The following is a 26,729-nucleotide window of genomic DNA, read 5'->3' as shown; positions in this document are numbered from 1 at the left end:
CCCTGACCTGAAACACATACAGTTTAACTAACCCTGACCTGAAACACATACAGTTTAACTAACCCTGACCTGAAACACATACAGTTTAACTAACCCTGACCTGAAACACATACAGTTTAACTAACCCTGACCTGAAACACATACAGTTTAACTAACCCTGACCTGAAACACATACAGTTTAACTAACCCTGACCTGAAACACACAGTTTAACTAAACCTGACCTGAAACACATACAGTTTAACTAAACCTGACCTGAAACACATACAGTTTAACTAACCCTGACCTGAAACACATACAGTTTAACTAACCCTGACCTGAAACACATACAGTTTAACTAACCCTGACCTGAAACACATACAGTTTAACTAACCCTGACCTGAAACAGATACAGTTTAACTAACCCTGACCTGAAACACATACAGTTTAACTAACCCTGACCTGAAACACATACAGTTTAACTAACCCTGACCTGAAACACATACAGTTTAACTAACCCTGACCTGAAACACATACAGTTTAACTAACCCTGACCTGAAACACATACAGTTTAACTAAGCCTGATCTGAAACACATACAGTTTAACTAAACCTGACCTGAAACACATACAGTTTAACTAACCCTGACCTGAAACACATACAGTTTAACTAAACCTGACCTGAAACACATACAGTTTAACTAAACCTGACCTGAAACACATACAGTTTAACTAAACCTGACCTGAAACACAAGTTTAACTAAACCTGACCTGAGACACACATCTAGTTTTACATTTTGTGTTGCAGATATCAGCGTGGACCATCCTGATGAGAAGTCCGTCATCACCTACGTGGTGACGTATTACCACTACTTCTCCAAGATGAAAGCTCTAAAGGTGGAGGGCAAACGCATCGGAAAGGTCAGAAAACAGATTCAAACACCAACAAACATTTATTTATAATATAATATTGTATTCACCAGATCAATATTAGAAATAATAATTTCTAACCATAACACAGCAGCCAGTTTGTTCTGATGTTCAGACAGAATCAAACGTCTTTGTTTCTTTGTCTAGGTGTTGGATAACGCCATCGAGACAGAGAAGATGATCGAGAAGTACGAGTCTCTGGCCTCAGACCTGCTGGAGTGGATCGAACAGACCATCATCATCCTCAACAACAGGAAGTTTGCCAACGCTCTGGTCGGAGTCCAGCAGCAGCTTCAGGCCTTCAACACCTACCGAACCGTGGAGAAACCCCCAAAGTCAGAACCTTCAGCTTGTAGTTTGATCAAACAAAACATTTCAGAACTCCACAAACTAACTGAGAACTTGTGTCTCTCTTGTCCGTCTTCAGGTTCACAGAGAAGGGAAACCTGGAGGTTCTTCTCTTCACCATCCAGAGTAAGATGAGAGCCAACAACCAGAAGGTCTACATGCCCCGAGAGGGAAAACTCATCTCAGATATCAACAAGGTGAGAGCTGCTCCACCTCCAGTCCTGAATGTGTAATAAAAAACACCGTCAGTTTACTCTGTGTTTCCGACATTTTAATGACAAATGATTCCTTGATTAATCAATAATATAATTGACAGATATAAAGAAAATCATTAGTTTCACTAAACAAATGTCTTGTTTGATATTTTATCTCTCATCAAATCAGCTGAAGATAATTAAAGTTAGTTCTGTTAAAAGGCTGAAATGAAACATAGCTGTTGTCTAATTAATGTGTCTGTGATTTAAACATTTCAATCCACATTAATCGTTTAATATCTAATGCTACTCATGTAGTGTTTCAGCCAAAATATTCTGCTTACAGATCTTACCTCAATCTTCGGTTAAGTATCTTTGACTTTAGTATTCAAAGTTTGAACTTTATTACACTCGATAAGACATTCTATTTGGTTTCCATATAGGAATTTGTAGACTCAAGACAAAGCTTTTTAAACCCTGAACCAGGCTCACAGGGACTGAGGTTTGAGGTTAGGTTAGGTCGGCAGCTTCTGCTTCATCAGCTCTCAATAACTTTGTGGAGAAGTGTTTGATGGTGATGATGTTTTTCGCCGTCAGGCCTGGGAGCGACTGGAGAAGGCAGAGCATGAGAGGGAGCTGGCTCTGAGGATGGAGCTGATTCGTCAGGAGAAACTGGAACAACTCGCCAGACGCTTCGACCGCAAGGCGGCCATGAGAGAGACCTGGCTCAGTGAGAACCAGAGACTGGTGTCACAGGTAAGAAGACGCATCTAGGTGATGCTCCACATTAGTGTCAACTGCAACTAAAGAAATTGAACTGCATGTGTTTTGTTTCATGGGTGCACTGCTGCCTCCTTTCTCTCTCCAGGACAACTTTGGTTTCGACCTTCAGGCCGTCGAGGCGGGCAACAAGAAGCACGAGGCGATTGAGACGGACATCGCAGCGTACGAGGAGCGAGTACAGGCCGTGGTCTCCGTAGCGAAGGAGCTGGAGGTGGAGCACTACCACGACATCAAACGCATCACGGCCAGGAAGGACAACGTGATCCGGCTGTGGGAGTACCTGCTGGAGCTGCTGAAGGCCCGCAGACAAAGACTGGAGATGAACCTGGGCCTGCAGAGAGTCTTCCAGGAGATGCTCTACATCATGGACTGGATGGACGAGATGAAGGTACGATGATGAAACAAACCCCAAACATGGAGAAGATTCAATTCAATTCAATTTATTTTTGTATAGCCCAAAATCACAAATTACAAATTAGCCTCAGAGGGCTTTACAATATGTACACATTTGACATCCTCTTGTCCCGGAACCCTCACATCAGAACAGGAAAAACTCCCCAAAAACCCCTTTAACGGGGAGGAAAGAGGAAGAAACCTGTGGGAGAGCAACAGAGGAGGGATCCCTCTCCCAGGATGGACAGACGTGCAATGATGTCATGTGTAGAACAGGACAGTGAATTACAACACATTCAATGTAATTACAGCACATTCAATGTAATTACAGCACATTCAATGTATGACACAACCACGACAGGAGGCAACACCAGGTCCAGGTAAACCCGGATACACAGGAACCTGTGAGGCGAGAAAGCACAGAGACTCTGGTGAAGAAGCAGGTCAATAATGTGCATTAATGGTATCGGTAGTATGAAATAGTAATGTGAGTAATAATAAAAGTGATATTAGCAGTTGGAGTCAGCAGGGCCATGGTAGGAGGAAGGACCAGGGTCCAGATGAAACCATGCTCCATGGAAACCTGTGAGGAGAGACAAGGACTCCGGGGAAGAGACAGAATCAGTACTGTGCATTAATGGTGTCGGTAATAGGATTAATAATCAGTACTGTGCATTAATGGTATCGGTAATATGATTAATAATCAGTACTGTGCATTAATGGTGTCAGTAATAGGATTAATAATCAGTACTGTGCATTAATGGTATCGGTAATATGATTAATAATCAGTACTGTGCATTAATGGTGTCGGTAATATGATTAATAATCAGTACTGTGCATTAATGGTGTCGGTAATATGATTAATAATCAGTACTGTGCATTAATGGTGTCGGTAATATGATTAATAATCAGTACTGTGCATTAATGGTGTCAGTAATAGGATTAATAATCAGTACTGTGCATTAATGGTATCGGTAATATGATTAATAATCAGTACTGTGCATTAATGGTGTCAGTAATAGGATTAATAATCAGTACTGTGCATTAATGGTGTCGGTAATATGATTAATAATCAGTACTGTGCATTAATGGTATCGGTAATATGATTAATAATCAGTACTGTGCATTAATGGTGTCGGTAATATGATTAATAATCAGTACTGTGCATTAATGGTGTCGGTAATAGGATTAATAATCAGTACTGTGCATTAATGGTGTCGGTAATAGGATTAATAATCAGTACTGTGCATTAATGGTGTCGGTAATAGGATTAATAATCAGTACTGTGCATTAATGGTGTCGGTAATATGATTAATAATCAGTACTGTGCATTAATGGTATCGGTAATATGATTAATAATCAGTACTGTGCATTAATGGTGTCGGTAATAGGATTAATAATGTTAATCATGAAGATCGTAGGAGGTGTCAGCAGGGCCATGGCTGGTTGAAGAACCAGTGTCCAGATAAAACTGCGGTCATCCTGTGAGGCGAGAAACACAAAGACTCCGGGGAAGAAGTGAAGTTAGTAATGAGCATTAATGGGACATCAATGCATACAGACGGAGGTGAAGAAGAGGAGGAGAGAGGTGCTCAGTGTAGGAAGTCCCCCTGTAGTTTTTGCCGATACCAGTTTGTCCATGAGCCGGTCCAAGGCAAGCCAGAGCCAGCCCTAACTATAAGCACTACCAAAGAGGAAAGTCTTAAGCTACTCTTACATGTGGTGAGTGTGTCGGCCCCCCGGACTGAAACGGGAAGCTGGTTCCACAGAAGAGGAGCTTGATAACTGAAGGCTCTGGCTCCCGTCCTACTTGTTAAGACTCTAGGAACCACAAGTAACCCTGAATCACTGGATCGCAGCTCTCTAGTAGGGCAGTATGGTACTATAAGCTCTTTAACATATGATGGAGCCTGACCAGTTCGGGCTTTGTAGGTCAATAAAAGGATTTTAAATTCTGTTCTAGATTTTACAGGGAGCCAGTGCAGAGAAGCTCATCCAGGAGTAATATGATCTCTCCTCTTAGTTCTTGTTAGTACACGAGCTGCAGCATTCTGGATCAGCTGGAGAGATTTAAGAGACTTATTAGAGCAGCCTGAAAATAAGGAATCACAGTAATCTAGTCTAGAGGTAACAAATGCATGAACTCATTTCTCTGCATCGCTTTGAGACAGGATGTGCCTGATGTTTGAAATATTACGTAGGTGAAAAAAGGCAGTCCTAGAAATAAGTTTTATCTGAGAGTTGAAAGACAAATCCTGATCAAAGGTAACTCCAAGATTCTTGACGGTGCTGCTGGATGCCAGTGCAATGCCATCTAGAGAAACTATATCATCAGATAACTGATGTCGGAGGTGTTCTGGGCCTCGTAGAATAACTTCAGTTTTGTCTGAGTTGAACATCAGGAAGTTGCAGGTCATCCAGGTTTTATGTCCTTAAGACACGCTTGCAGTTTAGCGAGCTGGTTGGTTTCGTCTGGTTTGATCGATATATATAATTGAGTATCATCTGCATAACAATGAAAGGTTCTAGAGTGTTTTCTGATAATATTGCCTAAAGGAAGCATATATAAGGTGAACAAGATTGGTCCAAGCACAGAACCTTGTGGAACTCCATAACTGACGTTGGTCTTCATCCAGGCTTCATCGTTTACATAAACAAACTGAGATCGATCCGATAAATAGGATCCAAACCAGTTCAGTGCGGTTCCTTTGATGCCAATATAATGTTCCAGTCTCTGCAACAGGATGTAGTGGTCTATAGTGTCGAACGCAGCACTAAGGTCCAACAGGACAAGAACAGAGACGAGTCCTTTGTCTGATGCGATTAGAAGGTCATTAGTTATTTTGACCAGAGCTGACTCTGTGCTATGATGCTTTCTAAATCCTGACTGAAAATCCTCAAATAAACTATTGTTACACAGAAAGTCACACAACTGATTTGCAACTGCTTTCTCAAGGATCTTAGAGCGGAAGGGAAGGTTCGAGATCGGTCTGTAGTTCTACACCTCTGGATCCAGAGTGGGCTTCTTAAGAAGAGGTTTAATCACAGCTACTTTAAAGGACTGTGGTACCTGACCTGTTACTAAAGACAGATTGATGATATCTAATAAAGTTGTGCTAATTAATGGTAGCACTTCTTCAAGCAGCCTAGTCGGTATAGGGTCTAAGAGACAGGTGGAAGGTTTAGACGTAAAAATTGTTGAAGTCAGTTTGTCAAGGTCGATGGGAGTAAAGCCATCTAAACATATATCAGGGTTTACAGCTGTTTCTAAGGTTACTCTATTTGTGGAAAGATCGGTCGAGGGCAGGAGATTATTAATGTTCTCTCTAATAATCATAATCTTATCATTAAAGAAGTTGATGAAGTCATTGCTACTGAGGTCTATAGGGATACTCGGCACAACAGAGCTGTGACTCTGTCAGCCTGGCTACAGTGCTGAAGAGGAAGCTGGGGTTGTTCTTATTGTTCTCTATCAACGATGAGTAATAAGCTGCTCTGGCATTACGGAGGGCCTTCTTATATGTCTTAAGACTGTCTCGCCAGAGTAACCGAGATTCTTCCAAGTTAGTGGAACGCCATGTTCTTTCAAGTTTTCGCGATGTTTGCTTTAATTTGCGTGTTTCAGGGTTATACCATGGAGCGAACCTCCTTTGTTTTACCAACTTCTTTTTTAAAGGAGCAATAGAGTCAAGTGTCCTTCTCAGTGAGCTTGTAGCACTGTCGACAAGATGATCAATCTGGGTCGGACTAAAGTTAGCACAGGAGTCCTCCGTCACATCGAAGCATGGTATTGAGTTAAATACAGACGGAATCGCTTCTTTAAATTGAGCTACGGCACCATCAGATAGACATCTAGTGGAGTAACTCTTGCTTAACGGTGTACACTCCGTTAGTAAGAATTCAAAGGTTATTAGATGATGGTCCGATAGAAGAGGGTTCTGTGGATAGACTATTAAATCTTCTATGTTAATGCCATAAGTCAGAACCAGGTCGAGAGTGTGGTTCAAACAGTGAGTGGGTTTCTGTACATTCTGACAGAAACCAATCGAATCTAATAATGAGATAAATGCAGAACTGAGGCTGTTGTTCTCGACATCCACATGAATATTAAAGTCCCCTACAATAATTACTTTATCTGTTTTAAGGATTAGACTTGATAAAAACTGAAAAAATTCCGATAAAATCTCCGAATACGGACCTGGGGCCCGGTACACTATCACAAATATAACTGGCTGTATTGTTTTCCAGGTTGGGTGTGAAAGACTAAGAACCAAGCTTTCAAATGAGTTATAGTCTAGTTTAGGTTTAGGGTTTAATAATAGGCTAGAGTCAAAGATGGCTGCTACTCCACCTCCTCGGCCGGCGCCTCGAGGAATGTGAGTATTGATATGACTTGGAGGAGTTGATTCATTGAGGCTGACATATTCATCATTACTCAGCCAGGTTTCAGTAAGACAAAATAAATCAATATGATGATCTGATATTAGCTCATTTACTAGTAGAGCTTTAGATGACAAAGATCTGATATTTAAGAGTCCACATTTAATTATCCTATTTATTTGTACTGTTGCGGTAGTTTTAACTTGGATTAAGTTATTTTGTTTCACTCCTCGATCGTTTATTTTTGATTTAATACATTTCAGTGGCCGTGGGGCAGACACAGTCTCTATGTGGTGTTGCGTGAGTAACTGCTCTAATGGAAGCTCAGAGGAGTGTGTAAGACTGCAACTCTGCTTCCTGGTCTGATCTCTGGGTTGTCATGCACCAGGTCCATACAGAAACTGGGTCAGATTTGCAGAGATGAGATCTGCTCCATCCAAAGTAGGATGAATGCCGTCCCTCCTAAGCAAACCAGGTTTCCCCCAGAAAGTGTCCCAGTTATCTACGAAGCCCACATTGTTTGCTGGGCACCACCAAGACAGCCAGCGGTGAAACGATGACATGCGGCTAAACATTTCATCATTGGTCAGATTCGCCAAGATGGAGATCACTTTAATTTCTGATCGTCCAGCACAGAGAGGGGCCAGAAACGGGAAGTAACTCTTAGCTTCCTACAGCGTTCCTCTTCTAATCTTTGAATTCTAGGAGGAAGCTGATCACTGCCAATCCTAACTATTGTTCTTCTGTGTCTTTGTCTGTCTTTTGGTTTCCAGATGTTGTTGCTGTCTCAGGATTATGGGAAGCATCTATTAGGTGTGGAGGACCTGCTGCAGAAACACGCCCTGGTTGAGGCTGACATCGCCATCCAGGCTGACCGGGTGAAGGCAGTCGGCACCAACGCCACCAAGTACTCCGTCAACGACGACGGTGAGCAGTGTGATCGGATACATTGTCTAAATTAGACGTTGTTTTTTATTCATCAGTTGTTTTGTGTTACAAATGATTTTCTAACAAGGAGCAGGGAAATTAGTGAGGCATTTTACTTTGATGAGGTTACACAGTGACAGCTTATTTCTCTAGTTATTTGTGGCAGCAGTGTAAAGTCTAGATTACTTCAGAACTTAAATACAAGAACCAAATCAGCTAAGTGCTGATAATAGTGGGTTATTGTCCAGGCTACAAGCCCTGCGACCCTCAGGTCATCCAGGACCGGGTCTCCCACCTGGAGTTCTGCTACCAGGAGCTAACCCAGCTCGCCGCTGAGCGGCGCGCCCACCTTGAGGAGTCCCGCCATCTCTGGAAGTTCTTCTGGGAGATGGCCGAAGAGGAAGGCTGGATCCGTGAGAAGGAGCAGATCCTGTCATCTGTCGAGCACGGCAAGGACCTAACGGGGGCGCTACGCCTCCTCAGCCAGCAGCGTGCCCTGGAGGATGAGATGAGTGGCCGCGCCGGCCACCTCAAGCACACCATCACAGAGGGCCAGGCCATGGTGCAGACCGACCACTTCGCCGCCACCAAGATCCAGGAACGTATCAATGACCTGCAGGCTCAGTGGGCGGCGCTGGAGCAGCTGGCGGCAGTGAGAAGAAAGAGGCTGGAGGAAGCTCTGGCACTGCACCAGTTCCAGGTCGATGCAGATGATGTTGACGCCTGGACGCTGGACGCCCTGCGAATCGTCTCCAGCGGAGAGACGGGCCATGACGAATTCTCTACCCAGGCTCTCTTCAGGAAGCACAAGGACGCGGCGGCGGAGGTGGCCAGCTATCGACCGGTCATTGACTCACTCCACGAGCAGGCTGCCTTACTGCCTCAAGAGGAGGCAGAGTCAGAGGAGGTGCGTGGACGTCTGGCCGGCATCGAGGAGCGCCACAAGGAGGTGACAGAACTGACAAAGCTGAGGAAGCAGGCACTGCACGATGCTCTGGCACTCTACAAGATGTTCAGCGAGGCCAACGCCTGTGAGGTTTGGATCGACGAGAAGGAGCAGTGGCTGAACAGCATGGAGATCCCTGAGAAACTGGAGGACCTTGAGGTCATACAGCACAGGTAGGACTACAAGATGCCGCATACATGTTTGGGACTGTCCATCTCTTTCAGCCAGCACTGTATTCATGTGGATTGTGTCTTTGGCAGGTTTGAGAGTCTGGAGCCGGAGATGAATAACCAGGCGTCTCGTGTTGCTGTGGTAAACCAGATCGCCCGGCAGCTGATGCACAATGGTCACCCGAGTGAAAAAGACATCAAGACCCAGCAGGACAAACTCAACAACAGGTACAAACAGATATAACATGTAATAATTAGTTGTCTTGTGAATGGCAGAATACAAAGATGCAACAAAGTCTGTTTGTCCTCAGTGTAAACACCATGAAAGTGTTGGTGTGATGGTATCTGTGGACCGTGATGATCCTCTCCTCTACTTCTAGGTGGAGCCAGTTCCGAGATCTGGTGGACCAGAAGAAAGAGTCCCTGAACTCGGCACTAGGTGTGCAGAACTACCACCTCGACTGCAAGGAGACAAAGTCCTGGATCAAAGAGAAGACCAAGGTCATCGAGTCCACCCAGGAGCTGGGGAACGACCTCACTGGGGTCATGGCCCTGCAGCGCAAACTGACTGGTATGGAGCGCGACCTGGCTGCCATCGAGGACAAACTGGGCGATCTGCGAGGCGAGGCCCAGCGGCTGGCGGAGGAACACCCCGACCAGGCAAAGGCCATCACAGGCCGTCTGGCTGAGATCACTGCCGTCTGGGAGGAAATGACGAACACTCTGAAGAACCGCGAGGAGTCACTGGGCGAGGCCAGGAAGCTGCAGCAGTTCCTGCGTGAGTTGGACGACTTCCAGTCCTGGCTGTCTCGCACTCAGACGGCCATCGCCTCTGAGGACATGCCCAACACTCTGGCTGAGGCCGAGAAGCTCATGGCCCAGCACGAAGGCATCAAGAACGAGATCCGGAACTACGAAGAGGACTACCAGAAGATGCGGGACATGGGGGACATGGTGACACAGGGCCAGACGGACGCGCAGTACATGTTCCTTCGACAGAGGCTGCAGGCGCTCAACACCGGCTGGAACGAACTGCACAAGATGTGGGAGAACCGACAGAACCTGCTGTCCCAGTCTCATGCCTATCAGCTGTTTCTCAGGGACACCAAGCAGGCAGAGGCCTTCCTCAACAACCAGGTAAACACAAAGAGACTCTCCTCTGCAGTCAGCAGTCCAGTATCTTTTAATGTGGTTAACGTGGATCAGGATTGGACCCGTTCTAGTAATGCAGGTGACCAAAGAACCTGATCTGAAAACAAAGTGACACTCTAAAAAGAACCCACATTTTGACATTGTTATTGATGTTTTCTGGTCTCTGTATCAGAGCATGTCACTTTGTCCAAATCTTTGGTCCAAATCAATCTATTCAACCAGCTCAGGACTGCTGTATTTTCCTGATTTGCATGGATATGCAGGTCCTCAGTCAGGACCAGCAGCACAGATAGGTAGACGATGAACCCTTATCATTTAATGATGACCTCAAGGGTCATCCTTACATAAAGTTTCCCCCGGCACTGTTACTGTCCCACAAACGGACCTGTAGCGGTACTGAATCCTGTGTTCTTGCCATCACACAGGAGTACGTCCTGGCTCACACCGAGATGCCCACCACTCTCGAGGGTGCCGAGGCCGCCATCAAGAAGCAGGAGGATTTCATGACCACCATGGATGCCAACGAAGACAAGATCAACGGCGTGGTGGAGGCCGGCAGGCGGCTGGCCAGCGACAGAAACATCAACGCTGAACGCATCCAGGAGAGAGTCGCCTCCATCGACGACAGGTGGCCATCAGCTTCAGATCACTTTTCAGACATTTCAGACTTAATTGGACCATTTTTAGAAAGAGTTCTCTACAAATCCATATTTTTTTATGAGTTAAAGTAACCCTCCCAGTGCATTACTCTCCATAACTGCACTGATCAGAGTGGATTGTTTCTGTTTTTTACTATGGTGACTTCCTGTTACTTTTCCTATCGGTAGGAGAATTTGTTGCCTTATTGTTGATGATTATAGAACCCCCGTGTTGATCTGACCTCATCCTCCATGTTTCAGACACAAGAAGAACCGGGAGGCTGCAGTGGAGCTGCTGATGAGACTGAAGGACAACAGAGATCTGCAGAAGTTCCTGCAGGACTGCCAGGAGGTAAGTCTCATTGGTTTGGTCCAGAAGCCGATAGAAATGTATTGATCCCAGGATGAACCTTTTGGACTTTAGTGATATAACATTCAGTGTTTGTGTCCAGCTGTCTCTGTGGATCAATGAGAAGATGCTCACGGCTCAGGACATGACCTACGACGAGGCCAGGAACCTGCACAGCAAGTGGCTGAAGCACCAAGCCTTCATGGCCGAACTGCAGTCCAACAAAGAGTGGCTGGACAAGATCCAGAAGGTACGGAGGGTCTTAACTCTGACTCGTTGGACACAACAGTAGTGGTGTGTATATAAATGTTTCTTTACAGAAGTTGACGGAGTGTTTTTGTTTGTGTTGCTGCAGGACGGGATGCTGCTGGTGTCTGAGAAGCCGGAGACGGAGGCGGTGGTGAAGGAGAAGATGGCGGCACTGCACGCCATGTGGGAGGAGCTAGAGTCGACCACGCAGACCAAAGCTCAGTGTCTGTTTGACGCCAACAAGGCTGAGCTGTTCACTCAGAGCTGCGCCGACCTGGACAAGTGGATGGGAGGCCTGGAGGGTCAGATCCAGTCCGACGACTACGGCAAAGACCTGACCTCCGTCAACATCCTGCTGAAGAAACAACAGGTACGCTCGCATGTAGTACTGCTAGTACTGAGACAAGATGCAGTACTAGCAGTGGAGGAAATACTCCACTTTATACTTCTACTGCCTACATTTACAGATTCAGGTATTAGTATTCAACACTGTGATAATAATGCAGGGAACAAGTACTTCTTTCATCACTGATAAGCGTAGATTAGCAGTACTGGGAGTAGGATTTATTGTAGTATGAGCAATATTATGAGAAAGAGGAGTACTACTACCAGCTATAATTGCAGTATTAGTAGTATTGGTTTTACTATTAAAGCAATAGTCTGAATCCGTAGTAGTACTAGTATTAACAGTAGTGCTGTGGTTAGGGCTGGGCGGGATGACCAAAAATGCATATCACGGTATTTTGTCAGATTCTGGTGGTTTCACTGTATGTCACGGTATTTTGTTTTTTCGCGTTAAAGCATTAATTAATGAACGCCGAGAAGAAACGGCCAGCCAGCGAGCAGTGAACAGCTGTTTGTGTGGCGTGTCTTCCGTTCCGTCACTTCCTGTTTCCTTCACCTACATTCACCTGGGTCCTAAAGCCCCTCCATGGAAAGAAACGGGATCAGACCGTAGGATTTAGTTGTTAGGTGTTGTTTAGGTTTATTTCTTTAGTTATATATATATATATATATATATATATATATATATATATATATATATATATATATATATATATATATATATATATATATTATTTATAAACACACTGTGTCTCCATGAATTTAAAGAAGAAGCCCCCAGCTTCTTATCACCGTCTATGTACCAACGTACATTTACAACAAATACCACACATATTACGGTAATCAGCGTTATTATGTGTCTGACAAAAATACCTTTTGTTGTTCAGTCTTTGTTCATCCTGCATCGCTCTGTTCTTTAATGTAAAGTTACTGGCGCGACAGAGCCTCCCAGCTGTTAGCAGACTGTTGTCAGCGAGCTTTACCCAGCATGCAGTTCGGCGGATACATTTTATAAATACAATTATTAGTGTTACAAATTGTTTATCTGTCACAAACTGTGTCGTGGTGTTTTACCTTGTTCAAGAGTGTTAGTTGTGGGTTGTTCATTGTTGTTATGACCATGACTAGGACTCCCTCTCAATACAGGTAAGACAACTAGCTCCATCCGTAGCACCCCCAGCGGCGAACAATATATTTTGCTGCCTGTTGAAAAGCGACAGAAGTTGTTTCGGCTGTGCACCGGTATGACGATATATGAAAAATTCATATCGTACGGGAAATTGAAACCGATATACCGGTTGAACCGGTATACCGCCCAGCCCCAGCTGTGGTTGTCCCGTAGATGCTGAAGAAGCAGGTAGAGGTACAGCAGAAGGAGGTATTGTAGTCGTATTTGGCTTCTGGAGGGATACTGAACGACTGACTCAGCTAGAATACACTAAGTATATTGTTCCTGCTTTAACTAGTTACTAGCTGTACCTAGGCTGCTTCAGTGTTAATACTTTTGCAGTTTCTGATTGTGTAAGGTACCGGTAGGTGTGATTTAGTTTCACCTGGTCAATTGCCCTCTTAAGTGGCAGGGGCGTGGCTTGCACTCCTGGCAGACAATGACCAATCAGTAGGTAGCCATCCTTAACTGGTGGTTGAAGCATCAGGCAAACGAAGGCAACAGGGCGACTTTGTCAAGCACAGACTTCTCGAGCGTGTACTTGCGGGTCAGTAATCTGTTTGTATTGACTACCATGTGTTTGCATCCTATTTCTGTCCGGTGGTCACGTAGACATTGGGCCACTCCCAGGTGCCGTGACCCCACTAACCTCATCTCTCCTACTCTCTCAGCTCATGGCGAGCAATCGGTGGCAGGAGGGCTGAGTTGATCTCAGGCTACTCTTCCTTGCTCTCCCTCAGCTTTCTTGCTCTAACTGAGACCTGGATCACAACAGAAAACACCATCACACCTGCAGCTCTGTCAGACGTGGACTCTGTCTCTCACACTGCAGAGCTGTGAGGCGAGGTGGTGGTACTGGCCTGCTACTCTCCCCAAAATGGAAATACTCTCTTGTCTCTGTTCCTCAGTTCTCCCCGTCCTCTTTCAAATGTCATGCTGTTACTGTCACTTATCCAGTCAAGCTGTTGTGTATCGCCCACCAGACCCTCTTGGTGAGTTCCTGGAGGAGCGCGACACATTAGTCTCGCACTTCCATGACGATGGCTCAGCACTCATCCTGTTCGGTGGCTTCAACATCCAGACTGATGAGTTAGAACCTCTTCTTTCCTTCCTCTCCTCCTTTGTCCTGTTCCACTCCTCTTCTCCTCCGACCCACAAGGCAACCAGCTGGATCTTATCTTCACGAGACTCTGTTCTACTGCTAACCTCTCCGTCACTCTCCTCCAGCGCTCTGACCACTCTTTCATGTCTTACTCCCTCTCCTCTCCCCCCTTACTCCCTCCACCTACCCACATGGTTTCTACCCATAGTCATCTCCGCTCCCTCTCCCGGCTGATCTTTCCTCTTCTGTTACCTCTGCTCTCCCTGACCCTGAATCCTTCTCTCTGCTATCCCCTGATATTGCTACTGACCTTCTCCTCTCCATCCTTTCCTCTTCTTTGGACAACCTCTTTCCCTTCACCTCCAGGCCGGCACGGCCAACCCCACCTGCCCCACGGCTGTCGGACTCAGTGCGTACTGACAGACGGAGCCTAAGAGAGGCTGAGCGAAAATGGAGAAAAGGCAAACTCCCGGAGGACCTTCTTAACTTCCTATCTCTTCTTTCCACTTTTTCCTCCTCTCTATCTACTGCTGAAGCTGCGTTCTTCCGCTCTAAAATCCTAACCTCTGCTTCCAATCCTAAAAAACTCTTCGAAACGTTCTCCTCACTCCTCCAACCCCCCCCCCCCCTCCTACTTCCTCTCTTCTCCCTGATGATTTCGCCAACTTCTTTGACAAGAAGGTATACAATATCAAATCCTCCTTCTCTCAGCCCCCCTCTCCCCGTCCACCCTCTCCCCCACTCTCTGTGTCCCTGTCCACCATCTCCAGCTCTTCCCCTCAGCTCTCCCTCCCCTCTCCATGCCCCATCTTACCCTATCTTGCTCCCCTCTCCCCTAACGAGGTCCTCAACCGTGTTACATCTAACCTCCCCCCCACGTGCTCCCCTCTTCTATAGTCTGTTGCGATTGAACTCCTTCCTTTCCTCACCCACCTCATCAACACATCTCTTGTCTCAGGATGCTTTCCCACGGCTTTCAAGACTGCCAGAGTCACCCCCCTTCTGAAGAAGCAATCACTTGACCCCTCTGATGTCAAGAACTTCAGACCGGTTTCTCTTCTACCCTTTCTTTCCAAAACACTTGAACGTGCTGTCTTTAAATAACTGTCTTCCTATCTCCACCAAAACAACCTCTTGGACCCCCACCAGTCCGGGTTCAAGGGTGGTCACTCGACAGAGACGGCCCTCCTTGCGGTGACGGAGTCTCTTCACGCTGCGAGAGCGAACTCGCTCTCCTCTGTCCTGATTCTCCTGGACCTGTCTGTGGCGTTTGACACTGTGAACCACCAGATCCTCCTCTCCACCCTCGAGGGGATGGGCGTCTCAGGCTCTGCACTCTCCCTGTTTGCATCCTACCTGACAGGTTGATCCTACCAGGTGACATGGAGGGGGGCCGTGACAGAACCACGCATGCTGACTACGGGGGTTCCACAAGGCTCAGTCCTGGGCCCCCTTCTCTTCTCGCTCTACACAACATCTCTGGGTTCTGTTATTCGCTCTCATGACTTCTCTTACCATTGTTATGCCGATGACACCCAGCTGGTCATGTCATTTCCCCCGGGGACACTCAAGTGGAGGTACGTATCGCTGCGTGCTTGGCTGACATCTCGAAGTGGATGACGACACACCACCTGAAGCTCAACCTGGACAAAACCGAGCTGCTGTTCCTCCCGGGGAAGGGTTGCCCTCACAGAGACCTGTCCACCACCATTGATGATACCGTGTTGACGCCAACCCGGACTGCGAGGAACCTGGGTGTGACCCTGGACGACCAACTGTCGTTCTCAGCAAACATTGCATCGGTTACACGCTCCTGCAGATTCCTGCTCTCCAACATCAGGAGGATTCACTTCCTCACTGAGGAGACGGTGCAGGTGCTCATCCAGGCTCTTGTCATCTCCCGCCTGGACTACTGCAACTCACTACTTGCCGGAGCCCCGGCGTCGGCCATCAGACCTCTGGAGCTTGTCCAGAAAGCTGCAGCTCGCCTGGTGTTCAATCCCCCAAAGTTCTCCCACAACTTGCCTTCTCCATTCTCTACACTGGCTCCTGTAAGAGCATCCAGTGTGAGACTCTGGTGTTAGCCTACAGGGCAGTGAAAGGAACAGCTCCTTCCTATCTCCAGGCCACGGTCAAGCCCTACACCCCCACCCGACCTCTTCTCTCTGCTGCCTCGGGGCGATCGGTTACCCCGTCGCTCAGAGGTCCCTGCGGCCGATCGACCCGGTCGCGTCTGTTTCCTGTCCTGACCCCTCAGTGGTGGAATGAACTCCCCACTGACCTCAGGACAGCAGAGTCACTGCCCATCTTTCATCAGGCTGAAGACTCACCTCTTCAAGAAGCACTACCTGAACCTTCACTCAGCACTTATTGTATTCATACTAGTTTGTTTCGGTACTTCTGCTCTGGTTGATGCTCCTAGATGCTTGTTTAAAGGAGATGCACTGATGACTTCTGGTGACTAGTAGTTCTCTTGAATACCTATGTTGAAAACACTTATTGTAAATCGCTTTAGATAAAAGCGTCTGCTAAATGAATGTAATGTAGTACTAGTATTAACTGTGGTTGTCCCGTAGATGCTGGAGAAGCAGGTGGAGGTGCGGCAGAAGGAGGTGGTGGAGCTGCAGACCCAGGTCAAGGCTCTGGGTCAGGAGGTGAAGGACACTGACGAGGTGGACGGGCGGAGGCAGCTGGTGGAGATGAAGTTTCAGGAGCTGCTGGATCCACTTCGCTGCCGCAAGAACTTCCTGGTGGAGTCCAGAGAGGTTCACCAGTTCAACCGAGATGTGGAGGATGAGATCGTACGTACCCAGAGAGTCCAGAGTCTCGTGAAGTGGTCTCTTACCGTATAAATGTCTCCGTATTAAACCTGCAGAAGACTCAGGGTGTGTTTTGTCTTTCAGCTGTGGGTCCAGGAGAGGATGGCCGTGGCCACGTCCTCGGACCACGGACACAACCTGCAGACGGTCCAGCTGCTCATCAAGAAGAACCAGGTGAGATGAACCGGAGACAGAGAGTCCCGTAGACTTTATTAATAGTCATTTCTAGTCCTTGATCTCTGATAATGTTACATTGTAAACAACCAATCGGTGTTTAAATCAACAGGAGGAGATCTAGTAACGTTAGCAGCACCACTAGCGGCTAACCAACGGAGGTTCACTTCAGTTACATTATGATGCCTTCAGGCTCTGCTCAGGTAAACTATAACGTTATCATGACTCTCTTCCTCCTCAGACCCTGCAGAAGGAGATCCAGGGTCATCAGCCTCGTATTGACGACATCCTGCAGCGCAGCCGGAGCCTCCTGGGGGACGTGATCCGGCAACGTCTGGACGACCTGCAGGAGCTGTGGCGGCGGCTGACGGAGGAGGCGGAGCTTCGCCACGGCCGTCTGGAGGAGGCGCACAAGGCCCAGCAGTACTACTTCGACGCCGCCGAGGCCGAGGCCTGGATGAGCGAGCAGGAGCTGTACATGATGTCAGAGGAGAAGGCCAAGGTGGGGGGGTTTCTGATAAATGTGATAAATAACGGATAAAATAATGTACGATGTTGTAAACGTGTCGTCGTTCACTCCAGGACGAGCTGAGCGCCGTCACCATGCAGAAGAAGCACCAGATCGTGGAGCAGGCGGTGGAGGACTACGCCGAGACCGTCCACCAGCTGTCCAAGACCAGCAGAGGACTGGTGGCCGACGGGCACCCGGAGAGGTGACTTTTACTGCACCTGTGAGGACACTCGGATCAAATGAATTCATATGTTGTTCACCCCACGACCCTGGACCAAACACTGTCCTCTTCCTGTGTGTGTGTGTGTGTGTGTGTGTGTGTGTGTGTGTGTGTGTGTGTGTGTGTGTGTGTGTGTCAGTGAGCGAATCAGCATGCGGCAGTCTCAGGTGGATAAGCTGTATGCGGGCTTGAAGGACCTGTCAGAGGAGAGGCGGGGCAAACTGGACGAGAGGCTCCGCCTCTTCCTGCTGAACCGGGAGGTGGACGACCTGGAGCAGTGGATCGCTGAGCGGGAGGTGGTGGCCGGGTCTCACGAGCTGGGACAGGACTACGAGCACGTTACGGTACCGTATAAATTTATATATCTACAACCACCACCACGACCTGAGTGTGTCTTCAGTCACCTGACCTCTGACCTCCTGCGCTCAGATGTTGCAGGAGCGTTTCCGTGAGTTTGCTCGGGACACCGGAAACATCGGTCAGGAGCGAGTGGACGCTGTCAACCGTCTGGCAGACGAGCTGATCAACGCCGGTCACGGCGACGCGGCGACGGTGGCGGAGTGGAAGGACGGGCTGAACGAGGCCTGGGCCGACCTGCTGGAGCTCATTGACACCCGGACGCAGATCCTCGCCGCCTCTTTTGAGCTCCACAAGTTCTACCACGACGGAAAGGAGATCCTGGGACGCATCATGGACAAGCAGAAGAAGCTGCCGGAGGAGGTCGGCCGTGACCAGAACACGGTGGAGACGCTCCAGAGGATGCACACCACCTTCGAACACGACATCCAGGCCCTGGGAACACAGGTCGGTCACACCTACCTGTCTTTATGGAGACACAGTGGGTTTATGGAGACACAGTGGGTTTATGGAGACACAGTGGGTTTATGGAGACACAGTGTGTTCATGGAGACACAGTGTGTTCATGGAGACACAGTGTGTTCATGGAGACACAGTGTGTTCATGGAGACACAGTGTGTTCATGGAGACACAGTGGGTTTATGGAGACACAGTGTGTTCATGGAGACACAGTGTGTTCATGGAGACACAGTGTGTTCATGGAGACACAGTGTGTTCATGGAGACACAGTGTGTTCATGGAGACACAGTGGGTTTATGGAGACACAGTGGGTTTATGGAGACACAGTGTGTTCATGGAGACACAGTGGGTTTATGGAGACACAGTGGGTTTATGGAGACACAGTGGGTTTATGGAGACACAGTGGGTTTATGGAGACACAGTGGGTTTATAGAGACACAGTGTGTTTATGGAGACACAGTGTGTTTATGGAGACACAGTGTGTTTATGGAGACACAGTGGGTTTATGGAGACACAGTGGGTTTATGGAGACACAGTGGGTTTATGGAGACACAGTGGGTTTATGGAGACACAGTGGGTTTATGGAGACACAGTGGGTTTATGGAGACACAGTGGGTTTATGGAGACACAGTGGGTTCATGGAGACACAGTGGTTTATGGAGACACAGTGGGTTTATGGAGACACAGTGGGTTTATATGGACACAGTGGGTTTATGGAGACACAGTGGGTTTATGGAGACACAGTGGGTTTATATGGACACAGTGGGTTTATGGAGACACAGTGGGTTTATGGAGACACAGTGGGTTTATGGAGACACAGTGGGTTTATGGAGACACAGTGGGTTTATGGAGACACAGTGGGTTTATGGAGACACAGTGGGTTTATGGAGACACAGTGGGTTTATGGAGACACAGTGGTTTATGGAGACACAGTGGGTTTATATGGACACAGTGGGTTTATGGAGACACAGTGGGTTTATGGAGACACAGTGGTTTATGGAGACACAGTGGGTTTATGGAGACACAGTGGGTTTATATGGACACAGTGGGTTTATGGAGACAGTGGGTTTATGGGGACACAGTGTGTTCATGGAGACACAGTGTGTTCATGGAGACACAGTGTGTTCATGGAGACACAGTGTGTTCATGGAGACAGTGTGTTCATGGAGACACAGTGGGTTTATGGAGACACAGTGGGTTTATGGAGACACAGTGGGTTTTTAAACGTGACCCCAGTCGGTGCCTCACTGTGAGGGTTCCAGGTGATCATTCAGTCATACCTGTTTGACCGTTTTACCCCGTGTGCAGGTGAGGCAGCTGCAGGAGGACGCGGTGCGCCTCCAGTCGGCGTACGCCGGAGACAAAGCCGACGACATCCAGCGGAGAGAGAGCGAGGTGCTGGAGGCCTGGAGGAGTCTGCTGGAGGCCTGTGACGGACGCAGGCTTCGCCTCCTCGACACCGGGGACAAGTTCAGGTTCTTCAGTTTGGTCCGAGACCTCCTGCTGTGGATGGACGATGTGATCCGGCTCATCGAGAACCAGGAGAACCCCAGGTAGGCCCTCCTCACCTCCTCCTGTGTGTCATTCTGTGTTCACCTCCTCTCCTCATCCTCCTCCTCCTCCTCACCGCCTCCTGTGTGTCATTCTGTGTTCACCTCCTCTCCTCATCCTCCTCCTCCTCCTCACCGCCTCCTGTGTGTCATTCTGTGTTCACCTCCTCTCCTCATCCTCCTCCTCCTCCTCACCGCCTCCTGTGTGTCATTCTGTGTTCACCTCCTCTCCTCATCCTCCTCCTCCACCTCACCTCCTGTGTGTCGTTCTCACCTCCTCTTCTGCTCCTACTCCTCCTCCACCACCTCTCCTCCTGCGTATCGTTCTGTGTTTTCACCTCCTCTCCTCACCTCCTTCTGTGTTCCCCTCCTCCTCCTCCACCTCCTCCTGTGTGTTCACCTCCTCTTCCTCCTCCTCTCCTCCTGCGTATCGTTCTGTGTTTTCACCTCCTCTCCTCACCTCCTTCTGTGTTCCCCTCCTCCTCCTCCACCTGTGTGTTCACCTCCTCTTCCTCCTCCTCTCCTCCTGCGTATCGTTCTGTGTGTTCACCTCCTCTCCTCACCTCCTTCTGTGTTCCCCTCCTCCTCCTCCACCTCACCTCCTGTGTGTCGTTCTCACCTCCTCTTCTCCTCCTACTCCTCCTCCACCACCTCTCCTCCTGCGTATCGTTCTGTGTTTTCACCTCCTCTCCTCACCTCCTTCTGTGTTCCCCTCCTCCTCCTCCACCTCACCTCCTGTGTGTCGTTCTCACCTCCTCTTCTCCTCCTACTCCTCCTCCACCACCTCTCCTCCTGCGTATCGTTCTGTGTGTTCACCTCCTCTCCTCACCTCCTTCTGTGTTCCCCTCCTCCTCCACCACCTCACCTCCTGCGTGTCGTTCTGTGTTCACCTCCTCTCCTCCTCCTCACCACCTTCTGTGTGTTCACCTCCTCCTCTCCTCCTGCGTATCGTTCTGTGTTTTCACCTCCTCTCCTCACCTCCTTCTGTGTTCACCTCCTCCTCCTCACCACCTTCTGTGTGTTCACCTCCTCCTCTCCTCCTGTGTGTCGTTCTCACCTCCTCTTCTCCTCCTACTCCTCCTCCACCTCCTCTCCTCCTGCGTGTCGTTCTGTGTTCACCTCCTCTCCTCCTCCTCACCACCTTCTGTGTGTTCACCTCCTCCTCTCCTCCTGCGTGTCGTTCTGTGTTCACCTCCTCTCCTCACCTCCTTCTGTGTTCCCCTCCTCCTCCTCCACCTCACCTCCTGTGTGTCGTTCTCACCTCCTCTTCTCCTCCTACTCCTCCTCCACCTCCTCTCCTCCTGCGTGTCGTTCTGTGTTCACTTCCTCTCCTCCTCCTCACCACCTTCTGTGTGTTCACCTCCTCCTCTCCTCCTGCGTGTCGTTCTGTGTTCACCTCCTCTCCTCCTCCTCACCTCCTCCTGTGTGTCCTGTGTTCAGAGACGTGTCGTCGGTGGAGCTCCTGATGAACAACCATCAGGGAATTAAGGCAGAGATCGACGCACGAAACGACAGCTTCACCTCCTGCATCGAGCTGGGGAAGAGCCTGCTGGCCAGGAAACACTACGCTTCAGAGGAGGTGGGGAGGAAAGGAGGAGGAGGAACTAGTAGAACATTTTTCATACTTAATATTTTTATGTCACTTTGTTTGCTGCTGCTACAAACAAATTCCCCTGGGGATGAATAAAGTATCCGTCTGTCTGGTGTGAACTGGTAGAACAGGTGCTAACAGGTGTTGGTGTTTTTTCAGATCAAAGAGAAGCTGCTGCAGCTGACGGACAAGAGGAAAGAGATGATTGACAAGTGGGAGGACCGGTGGGAGTGGCTACGACTCAGTAAGATTCACACGTTCATCATGAAGCATGAATACTGTCACAGGTCACAACTGACTGGACGCTGCAGCGATCGCTGAGGAGTCATCAACGACGATGACTCTTCAGCGATGAAGACTCCTCAGGCTCTCACTGTCCTTTTGATGAAGAGCTGACTGAGCTTCTTCTTCTTCTTCTTCTTCTAGCCCCCCCCTTACAGTCCTGGAGGTGGACCAGGGCCCCGTTCCTCGTAGTGGTTCACTAAGTCGATCAAATGTCCTGTTAGCAGCCTAAATGAACGAGATGATTGGAGTCAGGCTATCTCGGGTTCTCCGAGGCTGATCCTCTCAAACAGTCTCGTTAATCCGAGCCAGACGATCAGGATCAGTGCCCGTCCTACTTCTAAAGGGGGAAGCGTGGATCACCCAAACCATGATGTTCTAACAGTACAATGTGAAATAAAGTCACAGAAAGAGCCTCTTTGTTCTCCGCTGACGAGCAGGAGATGATCAGGAGCCTTTGAGAAACCGAGATAGCCTGACATCGATCATCTCGTTCATTTAGGCTGCTAACAGGACATTTGATCGACTTAGTTGAACCACGTACGAGGAACGGGGCCCTGGAGGTGCACCAGTTCTCCTGTGATGTTGTTGAGGTCTGACTCCCCCCGCCCTCCTTTACAGTCCTGGAGGTGCACCAGTTCTCCCGTGATGCCGGTGTAGCTGAGTCCTGGTTGCTGGGTCAGGAGCCGTACCTGTCCAGTAGAGAGATGGGTCAGAGTGTGGACGAGGTGGAGAAGCTCATCAAACGTCACGAGGCCTTCGAGAAGTCCGCCGCCACCTGGGAGGAGCGCTTCTCTGCTCTGGAGAGGCTGACTACGGTGAGCAGGCGGGGTTAAATCATGGTGTTTTTGCTCAAGGGCACTCTGGGAGAGCGCCAGAGGGCCAACCGGCACCTCTCCAGCTACCAGTTGACACTCTGTACTCCATCCATGCGGGGACTTGAACCGGCGACCCTCTGGGTCTGAGCTCCCACAGACTCCTCCTCTTTCGACGTGTCGCTGTGATGTCAGAGGTCCCTCCAGCCAATCGCAGCTGTCCGTTTGTCTGTCTTCCAGTTGGAGCTGCTGGAGGTGAGGAGGCTGCAGGAGGAAGAGGAGAGGATGAGGAGGCCACCGTCTCCAGAGCCGGTAGTGGTTCACGAGGAGGAGGAGGCTCATCAGCAGAGGTGAGAGTTCACTCACTTTCATTCGTTCACTCTTTCTTTCACTCACTCGCTCACTTTCTCGTTCACTCACTCACTGCTGTGTTTCTGTGTCCTCAGCGGACTCGTCACTCAGAACGGACTCCCTTCAGACCAGGACTCTCCTCGGGTCAGTGCTCAATGTTTAATGAGCCTCACTTCTGTGTGTGGTAGTGGTTTTGTTGATACCTGTCCCTGTGTGTGGTACTGGTAGTGGTAGTGGTTTTGTTGATACCTGTCCCTGTGTGTGGTACTGGTACTGGTAGTGGTTTTGTTGATACCTGTCCCTGTGTGTGGTACTGGTACTGGTAGTGGTTTTGTTGATACTTGTCCCTGTGTGTGGTACTGGTAGTGGTTTTGTTGATACTTGTCCCTGTGTGTGGTACTGGTACTGGTAGTGGTTTTGTTGATACCTGTCCCTGTGTGTGGTACTGGTACTGGTAGTGGTTTTGTTCATACTTGTCCCTGTGTGTGGTACTGGTAGTGGTTTTGTTGATACTTGTCCCTGTGTGTGGTACTGGTACTGGTAGTGGTTTTGTTGATACTTGTCCCTGTGTGTGGTACTGGTAGTGGTTTTGTTGATACCTGTCCCTGTGTGTGGTACTGGTACTGGTAGTGGTTTTGTTGATACCTGTCCCTGTGTGTGGTACTGGTACTGGTAGTGGTTTTGTTGATACTTGTCCCTGTGTGTGGTACTGGTACTGGTAGTGGTTTTGTTGATACCTGTCCCTGTGTGTGGTACTGGTACTGGTAGTGGTTTTGTTGATACCTGTCCCTGTGTGTGGTACTGGTACTGGTAGTGGTTTTGTTGATACTTGTCCCTGTGTGTGGTACTGGTACTGGTAGTGGTTTTGTTGATACCTGTCCCTGTGTGTGGTACTGGTACTGGTAGTGGTTTTGTTGATACTTGTCCCTGTGTGTGGTACTGGTACTGGTTTTGTTGATACTTGTCCCTGTGTGGTTCTGTCTCAGGACGGTGGAGATCTGGTGAACGGTGTTTGTGAACCCAGCCCCGTCGCATCTCCGACCTCTGGCAGGAAGAGTAAGACCAGCCAGTCGTCCACGCTGCCCTCCAGGAACCAGGACTCAGGCTCCCAGTTTGAGGGACTCCTGCACCGCAAACACGAGTGGGAGGCTCCCAACAAGAAGGCCTCCAACAGGTGACCCCCCACATACGTCTCACTCCGCCCCATGAACCCCTTCACTCTCTGAACCTCTGAACCCCCTCTGCTCTGTGGTTGACAGGTCGTGGCACAACGTGTATTGCGTCATCAACAACCAGGAAGTGGGTTTCTACAAAGACAGCAAGGCGGCGGCTCAGGGAGTCCACTACCACAACCAGGTCCCTGTGAGCCTGAAGGAGGCCACCTGTGACGTGGCCTCGGACTACAAGAAGAAGAAACACGTGTTCAAACTCCGGTAACGAGCCTCTGGTCTCTCATCACACTCTTCATCAGCTGCTCTTCATCACACTGTTCATCAGCTGCTCTTCATCACACTGTTCATCAGCTGCTCTTCATCACACTCTTCATCTTCTGCTCTTCATCACACTCTTCATCAGCTGCTCTTCATCACACTCTTCATCTTCTGCTCTTCATCACACTCTTCATCTTCTGCTCTTCATCACACTCTTCATCTTCTGCTCTTCATCACACTCTTCATCAGCTGCTCTTCATCACACTGTTCATCTTCTGCTCTTCATCACACTCTTCATCAGCTGCTCTTCATCTTCTGCTCTTCATCACACTCTTCATCTTTGTTTCAGAGTCACGGATGGAAACGAGTTTCTGTTTCAAGCCAAAGATGAAGTGAGTAAAAGTACTAATACCACTATGTAGAAGTACAATGATTATGAGTAAAAGTACTAATACCACTATGTAGAAGTACAATGATTATGAGTAAAAGTACTAATACCACTATGTAGAAGTACAATGATTATGAGTAAAAGTCCTGCATTGGAAAGTTGACTGAAGTAAAAGTACAACTATTTGTAAGTACTTGTGTGTCGCCCCCTGCAGGAGGAGATGAGCACCTGGATCCAGGCCGTCCTGAACGCCGGTGGCGACCGCTCCGCCGAGGTGCAGAGCGGTGGGGGGGGCAGCCCCGGCACACCGCCGACGTCCGGCCGCGCTCAGACGCTGCCGACCGAGTCGAGTCCCGGCAAGAGAGAGAAGGACAAAGAGAAGGACAAAGAGAAACGATTCAGTCTGTTCAGCAAGAAGAAACAGTAGAGAATCAAACCCGCGGGCTCTTTTGGTGAAACCCGCGCTGATATCACCGCTGAACAGCCAATGACGGCCAGTTTTTACAGCCGTCAAAGTTTCACCAAAGTGCGATGTTGGTGTTGTTTGTTTGTGTTTTTATATATTTCTGATGTGATTGTCTTCCGTCGGTTTTCAGACGTCGTGGCGTTAACGGCGGTTTCTATTTACACTTTGTGATGTAACTGTTGTTGACGTCGGTAAACAACAACAAACAGCGGATTACAGCCGACGCGTCTCCAGAAAGATTCTCTCGCTCTGTTTTTTTGAGGATTCGCCCGTTTGCAGACGATTAACCGCCGTTTCTTCACATCTGAACCGACTTTAGTGACGTCAGCAGGAACACTTTCCTTTGTTTGGTTTTTACTTTTTAGTTGAAGTTATTTTTATACTTTTGCGATTGTTTTGACACAAGTTATGTCTTCAGTTCTGAGACGGCGTCCTGAGAGACGACCTCGCCGTTGAGAAATTGGACCAATAGTGCATTTTGTTTTATTGTTTTTTCACTCAGTGATTTTCTTTTTTTGGTCTTAAAATCATCCAATCACCTGGAGGGTCCTCAGGGTCCTAGAGGTGTACAGGTCCTGGAGGTCTTTTTGGTCTTAAAACCCTCCGATCACCGTGGAGGAGTCGTCTCGATGTAGAAAATGTCCACCTGCATGCTTCATCAGGCCTGAAAACACTCACCTGAATCTAAAAGTCTTCTTCTTTGGTTCTGACCCGGTTCAGATGTAAACCCTTAAAGCTCGATGTTAGCCGGTTTAATCGTAGCCGGACAGAAGAAGCTTCGCTCGCTTATCGTTGGCTCTTTTCTGCTCTTTGTATCTTATCGTACCTAACATGTGTGGAAGTTAACGGCATCTTTACTGCACAATCAGAACTACATCTATAGGAATGAAGAAGAAGAATATCAGAACTACGTCTATAGGAATGAAGAAGAAGAATATCAGAACTACATCTATAGGAATGAAGAAGAAGAATATCAGAACTACGTCTATAGGAATGAAGAAGAAGAATATCAGAACTACGTCTATAGGAATGAAGAATATTTAAACCGACCGTAGACCATAACGGCTTTTCTCATGTATGAAACTGCACCTGTAGACTTTAAAAGCTTCTCTTCTCTGTCAAAATGTGCGATGTCATTAAAGCTTTTAAACTTTAAGCTTCCTGTTGTTTCATCATAAATGTATTCATTCAGAATCTGGGATTTTATCCAAAATATAAAGATCTTTAGTTTATGATCACAGAAGACAAAGAAACCGGAACCAGAAAC

At 48.3% G+C, this 26,729-nt stretch overlaps 1 protein-coding gene across 2 annotated transcripts in view; it reads left to right on the top strand.

The window, feature by feature from the left end:
- LOC306784927 (spectrin beta chain, non-erythrocytic 1-like) overlaps positions 1–26,061 on the top strand; it is a 41,875-nt gene extending 15,814 nt beyond the window's left edge. For both annotated transcript variants that reach the window (XM_079279125.1, XM_079279126.1), the window contains 29 exons: positions 784–896; positions 1,053–1,240; positions 1,333–1,450; positions 2,045–2,203; positions 2,316–2,618; positions 7,777–7,930; positions 8,179–9,049; positions 9,137–9,274; positions 9,427–10,183; positions 10,624–10,826; positions 11,098–11,188; positions 11,289–11,435; positions 11,541–11,804; positions 16,626–16,850; positions 16,953–17,042; positions 17,284–17,544; positions 17,625–17,755; positions 17,913–18,117; positions 18,203–18,577; positions 19,898–20,142; positions 21,580–21,718; positions 21,890–21,974; positions 22,634–22,830; positions 23,068–23,177; positions 23,274–23,322; positions 24,165–24,352; positions 24,438–24,611; positions 24,958–25,000; positions 25,211–26,061. In XM_079279125.1, the coding sequence (XP_079135251.1) occupies positions 784–896; positions 1,053–1,240; positions 1,333–1,450; positions 2,045–2,203; positions 2,316–2,618; positions 7,777–7,930; positions 8,179–9,049; positions 9,137–9,274; positions 9,427–10,183; positions 10,624–10,826; positions 11,098–11,188; positions 11,289–11,435; positions 11,541–11,804; positions 16,626–16,850; positions 16,953–17,042; positions 17,284–17,544; positions 17,625–17,755; positions 17,913–18,117; positions 18,203–18,577; positions 19,898–20,142; positions 21,580–21,718; positions 21,890–21,974; positions 22,634–22,830; positions 23,068–23,177; positions 23,274–23,322; positions 24,165–24,352; positions 24,438–24,611; positions 24,958–25,000; positions 25,211–25,423 (6,236 nt within the window). In that variant the 3' untranslated portion in view covers positions 25,424–26,061. The remainder of the gene's footprint in view (positions 1–783; positions 897–1,052; positions 1,241–1,332; positions 1,451–2,044; positions 2,204–2,315; positions 2,619–7,776; positions 7,931–8,178; positions 9,050–9,136; positions 9,275–9,426; positions 10,184–10,623; positions 10,827–11,097; positions 11,189–11,288; positions 11,436–11,540; positions 11,805–16,625; positions 16,851–16,952; positions 17,043–17,283; positions 17,545–17,624; positions 17,756–17,912; positions 18,118–18,202; positions 18,578–19,897; positions 20,143–21,579; positions 21,719–21,889; positions 21,975–22,633; positions 22,831–23,067; positions 23,178–23,273; positions 23,323–24,164; positions 24,353–24,437; positions 24,612–24,957; positions 25,001–25,210) is intronic.
- The last annotated feature ends 668 nt before the right edge of the window (positions 26,062–26,729 follow it).

This window comes from Melanostigma gelatinosum (genome assembly GCF_949748355.1).
Source record: "Melanostigma gelatinosum genome assembly, chromosome: 11".
Lineage (NCBI taxonomy): Eukaryota > Metazoa > Chordata > Actinopteri > Perciformes > Zoarcidae > Melanostigma > Melanostigma gelatinosum.
This window is presented reverse-complemented; position numbering and strand designations above follow the sequence as displayed.